At 51.8% G+C, this 8,985-nt stretch overlaps 1 protein-coding gene across 1 annotated transcript in view; it reads right to left on the minus strand.

Annotated features, from left to right (window-relative positions):
- The window catches only part of LOC106694894 (protein sidekick-1-like), a 67,800-nt gene extending 59,163 nt beyond the window's left edge, over positions 1 to 8,637 (minus strand). The window contains exons 1-3 of the mRNA XM_023746615.1: positions 8,494 to 8,637; positions 7,522 to 7,610; positions 5,723 to 5,796 (exon numbers count right to left, since the gene is read on the minus strand). Of these exons, the coding sequence (XP_023602383.1) occupies positions 5,723 to 5,796; positions 7,522 to 7,610; positions 8,494 to 8,637 (307 nt within the window). The remainder of the gene's footprint in view (positions 1 to 5,722; positions 5,797 to 7,521; positions 7,611 to 8,493) is intronic.
- Positions 8,638 to 8,985: the final 348 nt, after the last annotated feature.

Consider the following 8,985-nt stretch of genomic DNA (forward strand, 5'->3'; position numbering starts at 1 on the left):
TCACCAACACGAACATGCCACGCACCGCGCTTACGTTTGGAAAATGCTTCTGAGCGAGGGTTAGTTCCACCAGAGCAAGGATTTTTGTCTAAATGCCAAGACGAAACAGTGGGCACTCAATAAATATTTGCCGAATGAACCAATGACTAATGAGCTTTAGGAGAATAGTTCATACCGATGAACCCAGCGCTTCTGTTCCTAGAAATAGCGCTGCGGTAATGGCGACCATTTATTAAGCGGGTTAGTATGTGCCGGGCGCTCTAATCCGGGGAGAGGTTGACGCCATTGAATTCTCAGCCACTCAGGAGGAAGGGAGACACGGGGTAAATGGCTCGCCTGAGGCTGCAGTTAGTGAACGGAGCACTGTTCTCTGCAAGCAGATGACGAGGCCAAATGAATACATGGGAAGATGTTCGTCACTCTGCGCTTCGTAGGTCTGAAACCACCTGCACGCCAACAGCGGGGACAGCTCTCACGGACACACGGCCCCCGGAAGGGGGTGTCCCAGGTCCGTCGGAACATGCTCGCTTACAAAGCACGTCAGCCATGAGATAGGATGCTAAGTCAGCACAAAACCAGAACACGAAACTGAGCGAACGGAGATCTCAACCATATGCGGAAAGTAAAAATGAGGAGAAAATGCACCGATTCGTGATCTTCCCTTTTAACCTCAGGGGCAGCGGCTCTCGTTAACCCTGCTCTGCCACGCAAGGCTTTTTATTAATGGCCATGCAAAGCCCCCGCTGGTTGTATGTGTGGATGGATGGACGGATGGATGGATGGATACATTCGCTCTTAAACCCATTCCCGATACTCGCCCCACAGCCCTGCCCAAGGCAGCAGCCCTGTGCTCTGTGGTCTCTTCTGATTGGGACGCGCTCTTCAAACCACATACTGTCCTGTGTGCATGTACTTGTAATTCAAGTGCATGATGGGTGACGCTACTCATCTCATCCTGCTGCTTCCCTTGCCTCGCCGCCTTCGTCTTGTCACATCTGCCACACCATGTGCTTCCGATCGCAACACGTGTGTGGCCTCCATGTCCTCCCCCCTGCTCTCCCAGAACGGCCCAAGCCTCCTGCCTCTCTCCAGAGAGAACGGCGCCGTGCCGCTTACTCAGTTATGGACGACGTCCGTGGCGTTTACACACACTCAGGAGAATAAATGTGGGGCCACAGAGAGTGTTCCCGATGTGATGAGGGACGCCAGACTGTCCCCGATGCAGCCGCAGGCTTCCGCGTCCCACCACAAGCGAGAACGCCATACTCCCCTCACCCACTGCGCTCGTCAGCGTTCTAACGATCACCAGTCTAACAGCGATCGCCACGCCGCCTATCAGTTCTCATTTCTCTGGTTGCTGCTCATTGGATGATTTCCTCACGTGCTGGCCAGCCTTTGGGGTCCACTCTGGTGAAGTGTGTGCTCCTATCTCTTTCTCGTGTGTCTGTTGGGATCGCTACCCCTTATTGCTTTGCAGGAGTTTCTGGCGGTTTTAGACACTGATTTGCTATCATCTCTGACAAGTTCTGGACACTGCACACATCACCTCCCATCTGTCACCCATCCCCGAGTGAGGATGCCTTCACGTCACAGACACCCACGGCTCCATCCAACCACCCACGTTCCCTACTGCTTTATGCTTTGGTTCAGTTTATCAAGTCCTTACAAACATACAAGTAACACTTTGAAAGAGACTAAACTGAATTTGAAGATTAATTTAGAAAGAAATGACGCCTTCCTAATACTACCTCTAAGAGAATAAAAAGTCTCTAGTCACTCACATAATCTTTGTCTTTTATTAGAGTTTAACATTTTTCTCTAAAGAGATATTGTACTTCTTAATTCACAGATACCGCAATTTCTGTTATTACGATGAGTGGTATCTTATGTTTTATGACGTTTTTAATTGGGTATTACCAGCATAGATAAATCACACTGACTCTCACAGACTGATCCTACATACAGCAATGTCCCCGTCCTGATTAGTTCCGGCCGTCAGTACCTCCTGCTGGCGGGGATGACCACACTGTCCGCGAACAGCGAATAGTGACCATTCCTGCCCAGGCTCCGTCCTCACCTCCCGTGCTTCCTCCGCAGCCCCCGCCTGGACATCAAGGCCACGCTGAGAGCAGCAGAGACGGTGGGCAGGTGTGGTGGGTACTTTGACTGAATCTCTCAAACTCCATTTCTCCCTCCCTGCCTCTGGCTCAGTCTGAAATCTAAGGACTGCAGTTCTCAGACTCCTTCACAGCTAAGGTTCTGGATGCAACCTGAGATCTGTCATCTAGACACACTCTCTGAGCGATGGAAAAGGAAGGGCATGGCTCCGCCGGCGTGGCTCAGGGGCTGAACCAGAAGGTCATGGTTCGCTTCCTGTCAGGGCATGTGCCTGGGTTGCTGGCTCGATCCCCAGTGTGGGGTGTGCAGGAGGCAGCCGATCAATGATTCTCTCTCACCATTGACGATTCTATCTCTCCCCCTCTCCCTGCCTCTCTGAAATCAATAAAAATATATTTTAAAAAAGAAAGATAATGTAGAGGCCGTTCGCCTGCCCCAGGGGACAGTGGAAAGCAAGGCTGGAGACGTGTTTGTGGGGCCAGAGTCTGCAATCTAGTGGCTAGCGACCAGCTTTCGGAGGTGAAAAGCAAATGTTAATGAAAGGAGAGGGCAGCAATCCCTGCCCCCTGGACTGTGACTACAGCCGTGTGATCTTGAAGTCTGTCCCCCCAAACTGCCCCTTCCGACAGCTTTCTATCTGACCCACCGCGTGGTATCTCTTTCCTCTTGAAAACCTGGTCTGTTGCTTCCTGTGCTAACCTGGGACTGACCACAGTATGCTTGTCTTCTTCTGTGTAGTACAGGGAATGTATCTACACCTTCGCTGTTCAGTATAAAATTTAAAAAAAAATTTTGGGGGGGGTTGATCCTCACCCAAGGATATTTTCCCATTGATTTTTAGAGAGAGTGGAAGGGAAGTGGAGAGACACAGAGAGAGAAACATCGATGTGAGAGAAACACATCGATTGATTGCCTCCTGCACGTGCCCTCACCAGGGCAGATTGAGCATGCAATCGAGGTACATGCTCTTGATACAGAATCGAACCCGGGACCCTTTCGTCTGCGGGCTGATGCTCTATCCACTGAGCCAAAACGGCCAGGGCATGTTAACTATAATCTTTGATATAGTTTTTGGTATGTAACCTACAGGAAGGTCCCTTCCATTCCTTCTATGTTACATGTGTGTGTGTTTAAAATCCTAGGTAGGTGTTGAACTCTACCAAGTGCTTTTGCTGCACTGTTTGAGATACACATATTTTTCCTTCCTCCTTACTGTCCAGTGTTGCCTGCATTCATTTTGATAATGGTTTCAATCGCTGTAGAAAGTGAGCTGGCACCTTTCTCTCCATCTTCTATTTTCTGGATCAGCTTGTAAAAGATAAGAAGTGATTGTTTCTTACACGTTTACCAGGAATCACCCACAAAACTCTCCCTGGAAAGTTTGGGACAGAAGTTCTGTGATGATCCCCGTGGAGCGTCTAGTCATATGTGGGCCGCGTCCTGTTCTCTATTTCTTCTGGTGACAATTTTGACATTGTCTTATTTATCTTTCAAAGAACCAGCTTCTGATTTTCTTAACCTTCTCTATCAATTAGTGTCATTATAATTCTGTGCTTTATTGCTTTCAATATCTACCTTCATTGTTTCCTTGGGTTTGTTTTGTTGTTCCTTTTTTTTCTTTTTTTTATCAACTTCTGAGTTGAACTTGGCTCGTGTTTGTAACCTTTCTTGCTTACTGAGAAATGTATTTAAGATGACAAATCCCTTTAAGTACTAGTTAAACTATATCCCACAATTCCAACATGCAGAGTTTTCATTCTCTTTCAGTTCTAAATATATCGAAATTTCATTTTTATTTCCTTTTTAACCCAACGGCTATTTAGAAATATGTGATTTAATCTATAACTATGAGGAATTCTTTGGGGGGGGGGGCTATCTTTTGTTAGTAATGTCTTATTACATTGCTCACTACTGAGACCTAACTGGTATGACTTTCATTCTTGGGAAATCATCCAGGCTTCCTATGGCGTGATACATGGTTCACTTTTATTACCATCCCCCATAAACTCAGAAATGCACATTCTCTGTGGCGCCCAGTTTTAGACACAGCGCTAGCAGCTCCAGCTTGTAACTGTGCTGTTCGGTCTTGTCCACAGCTGCTTGTTTCTGAGGGCAAGGCTCCCAGTTTCTGAGAAAGTGCTAGAACCTTCAAACGCAGCTGAGACCCGGGCGCCCTGCAGCTCTGCCGAGTGCCGCTGCGCGTCTCGGGCTGCGTTTTGATGACTACACTTTCTTGTTCCAGCGTTCCTTTCATCACCACGTCACACCCTCCTTCTCCCCGGAATATACTTCCTGTTCGTTACCGCTGTTTTCTCTTGGTTCATTCTGAGTAGTAGATCTCTTTCCTATCCTTTTATTTTCAACCTTTCCCGGCCTTTTTTTGTTTGTTTTTTGTTTCTTCGAGATAACTCACTTTTGCATCTTGTTCTCCTAGCCAGTCTGAGAATTTCTCGTTACCATGGATAGTCAGTCATGTACACTGTAACTACAGTCATGCTACACTCTGGGCACTTTTTTCATATTTTGCAGTTAATATACTTGCTTTTTATTTCCTTCCCCCACCTCCACCCCTTGTTGTATTTTTGATCGGCTGGATCGCTTTTCTTCTGCTGGTTTCAAAGCTGCACCTCTGGCCCTGGCTGGTGTGGCTCAGTAGATAGAGCATCGGCCTGTGGACTGAAGGGTCTTGAGTTTGATTCTGGTCAAGGGCACATGCCTAGGTTGCGGGCTCAGTCCCTAGTGGGGGGCGTGCAAGAGTCAGCTTATCAATGATTCTCTCTCATCATTGATGCTTCTATCTCTCCCTCTCCCTTCCTCTCTGAAATCAATAAAATATATTTAAAAAATTAAAAAAAAGCTGCACCTTATGTTTTGCCTGTGGTTTCTCTTTTCTTTAGTCCTTGACTTCTTTTAAAGGTATTGAAACAGTTAATTCATATATTAGGATCCACAATATATGAATTATATATTCATATAATACTGCCCCTGTGGCCCCGTCCATGTGTCCATGTCACAAATCAAAACCTGCGTCAGCCTGAACTTCAGGAACACCCGTCACGGAAACCTGACACCACCCATCACAACCCTCCACTCAGCTTCAGCCGCTCACCGGGCCCCAGAACACAGGGCCGCGCCTCCAGGAAGCCCAGCCCCAGGCGGCCATGCCTGTGCGCACTGCCTCCTCTAACCCTCTCCAGAGCGCACGCCTCTGTTCTCGGGATCAACTGTAACAGACACGAAGTGAACCCCAAAGCTCCTGGTGTGCGGCCGGCACTCACCCGTCCACGCTGCTTTCCCTGGAGCAAAGGGCATCGAACCGGTCCCCGCATTGTATTATGTCTGTCACTGGGCAGCACCAGCAAGCTCCCGGGACCGGTCCTCCCGGGTTCCTCGTCTCTGGAGCTGCTCTGTTTGCTGCCTGCACACGCATTTATTTATTTTAAGTCTTTATTGTTGAGAGTATGACTCGTCCTCTTTTCCCCCTGACCCCTTCTGCCCGTCCCTGTCCCCGCCCCAGGCCCCAGGCCTGCACCACCTTGTTGCCCGTGTCCACACGTGCACACAAGCTCTTTGGTGGATCACCCTGGCCTGCACATGAACGTACCTCCCATCAACGGAGCTCGCGGGGCCTGCAGGCGAAGCCTCGTAAGGCCTTGCAGCCGGAGATACTCGTTGGGTCTGTGGGACAATTTGGCTGGAAATAAAATTCAGGGGGAAACCAGAACTTATGTGAAAGTACTCGTGCCACCGACCCGTACACGGAAAATGGTTACAATGGTAAACCTGATGTCATATATATTTTCCACAATCTTAAATATCTATTTTTATTGATTTCAGACAGGAAGGGAGAGGGAGAGATAGAAACATCAATGATGAGAGAGAATCGCTGATGGATGGCCTGTAACCTGGACATGTGCCCTGACCAGGAATCGAACCGTGACCTCCTGGTTCATTGGTCGGCGCTCAACCACTGAGCCACACCGGCCGGGCGCCACAATTTTTTTAAATAGTTAAGATAAAATACAGCTTTCCTCCAGATTCTCATGACACCTCGGGCTGCCTCCCCCTCAGGTGCAGCCACCTGCTTCCCAACGACACTAAAGTGGGGAGTCCTCCTGCCGGGGGTGAGTTTAGACCCCGATTTCCCATGAGCTTCCATCTTCACTCAGCGCTGGGGGCGGGGGAGCGGGGGGGGGGGGGCGGTCAGTCCTCCACGCGACTTCACCATCCTGGCTTGAATTAAAAGCCCACAGGTCACTTTTGCCCCTAAAACCTAGGAGAATCTGCCAAAAATGTTTTCTATGATGAGCATGTTTTACTTAAATAAGCAGAACAGGTTATTTTAAAGGTCAAGGTCAAAGCCAGTAACAACACGTTGGGTCTGGAGACGGAACAGTATGGTGTGAAGTCCTCAGAGACAGGACCTGCCTGGTGCGTGGAGTCCTGCTCGCTGGGCTGGCGCGTGTGCAGTTTCCCGAACGTCCACGTTACGTCCCCCGGTGAGCGGGGCCCCGAGGCCGCACACTGTGGCCATCGGCGGGCAGCCTGTCCTCGACCCACCGTGTCAGCACAGCAGTGGCGGCTGGAAAACAGAGCCCTGAAATATTCACGATCGCCTATCTCCTCTGCATTTCCCCACTGGCGTTTCTGTTAAATTAATCTTTCTCAATCCGTTTTAATAAGAAAATGAAAACAGATGCAAATTTTAAAAGAAAAACTTGGATAAGAAAGGGAAATACTCGTAGCCCCCGGGCCCTGGTAAAAGCACGCGTGGAAGGCGAGGCCAGCCCTCCGATGCTCCCAGAGTCAGGAACAGGCAGTGAGCTGTGAGCAGCGCGTTCTGGGGAGACACGGGCTCCGTGCTGCGTGGCCTCTGACGTCCGCGCCCGCGGCTCTGGAAGGTAAACGCGAAGGCCACCTGCGAGCCACACCGAGCGAAACCCTCAAGCCATCAGGTCAGGTCCAGGGGCCCGGCCTCGGGTCACAAGGGCCTGAGCACTGCCACGGGCCAGGCGTCCTGCCCGCCAGGAACCAGCCTCAGGACACACACAATCAGCAGCCTCCCGGGGAAGCGTCTGCCCGAGGACCCCCGTGGCCCGAGAAGTCCGTGCCGCAGGGACGGCCAGTTCCCAGCCAGGCTCCCGGTTCCCACTCGCAAACGTGCGGGGACAGGGACCGGGAAGAAGCGAGGGCCCGGAAGGAGCCGCTCTCTCTCCTCCACGGGAAGCTCCGTCCCTGAAGCCGGAGAGAGCGGTGGTCGCAGGCCAAGCGGAGGGCCCCGCGGACGTACTGCCCACACACAGCTGGTCTGACACTCTGCAGGCAGAGGGGCTTCCCGCTGAGGGAGCGGGTGAGGGTGCGGCCCCAAGAAGAGGGCGCTAGACGTTTAAAGGAGGCCGCTACCCGAGCTCTGCAGACAGACCAGGCTCCACGCGATTTTCTGCGCCTGTAACGTGACAGGTGCCATCCCAGGAGCCCTCCAGCAGCTCGGTCTAGGGGGGGCGGGCGGGGGAGAGGGGGGAGGAATTCCTTCCACCCATGAAGCAAAGCACAGGCCAGAGGGGAAGGGCGGCTTCCTGGCCGGTGTGAAGCTGCACAGGAGGAATGGGCAGACGCCACTGCAGGTGTGACTTCTGAGCAAAGAAGAGAATGAAATGTAGGAGCATCTGGACTGGGGTGGGGGGGGCAGCGAGAGCAGTGAATGCAAAGCCCTGAGCAGCAGCCACTCCGGCTGCAGGAACCACAGGGGCCAGCGCAGCTGGGACAGACAGCAAGGGGGGAGGGCGGGTGGCCTGAGGGAGGAACCCAGGGGGGTGGGCAGGCCCCTGCAGGGCCCAGGACTCAGCCCTCACGCTGCTTGCCTGGGCCATCTCTGTGCGTGCGGGGTGGGGTGCCCCCATGACCTGCAGGTGTGTTCACAGGGCGACACTGCTGCCCTATGGAGCCTGAGTGTGCGGGGCAAGGGCCAACGCGGGGAGGCCAGCTACGGCACTACTGCTCGGACGCAGGCAAGAGGTGTTAAAAGGTAAACTGAGGCACGGGAGGAATATTAAGGGTTTGAGCCCTGGCCGGTTTGGCTCAGTGGATGGAGGGTCGGCCTGTGGACTGAAGGGTCCCAGGTTCGATTCCAGCCAAGGGCACATGCCCGGGATGCGGTCCCCAGTAGGGGGCGTGCAGGGGGCAGCCGATCCAGGATTCTCTCTCATCATTGATGTTTCTCTCTCTCTACTCCTCCCACTTCCTCTCTGAAATCAATAGAAATATATTTTTTAAAAAACTAAAAGAAATATGAAGAATTTGAGCAAATATTGATTTGGATTTGGCAGCACCAAACCAGAAGTGTGCACGGAGGACAAGAGCGCGGGGGAAACTCACAGAGAAAGAGGAAGCAAAGGAGGGGTTACTGGACGGCGGGAGCTCCCGGCTGCTGGCTGATGGCGACTGGCTGTCCTTCGCATTTTTGATCATAACATTGGGGCCTAAGAGGCTTAGATTTGGGGTTGCTGGGTTGGCCCCCATGGCGTAGGGAGCCCAATCCAAGGACCTCCTCGTCTAATGAACTGAACAGGGGTGATGGTGCCAGGCTGTGGCCCTAGTGGGGGTGGCACAAGCGACCACAGTGAGGGGAGACCCTCAGGTACAGAGACAACAGGGTTTCCCCACAGACGGGACATACACTGAGCAAGAAACGAGTCAAGGATGACGACAACTGTTGGCCCATCAGCTGGAGGCACAGAGCTGTCATTATCTGAGATGACGCATCCGGGAGGAAGGTAAAGGCAGGAGACAGAAATGTGGATGCCATCGGCATATCAACAGGCCTTAAACAGAATGTAATTGACCGGGCATTTGTATTTCTCAGAAGCG

Source organism: Myotis lucifugus, unplaced genomic scaffold, assembly GCF_000147115.1.
Source record: "Myotis lucifugus unplaced genomic scaffold, Myoluc2.0 scaffold_707, whole genome shotgun sequence".
Taxonomy (NCBI): domain Eukaryota; kingdom Metazoa; phylum Chordata; class Mammalia; order Chiroptera; family Vespertilionidae; genus Myotis; species Myotis lucifugus.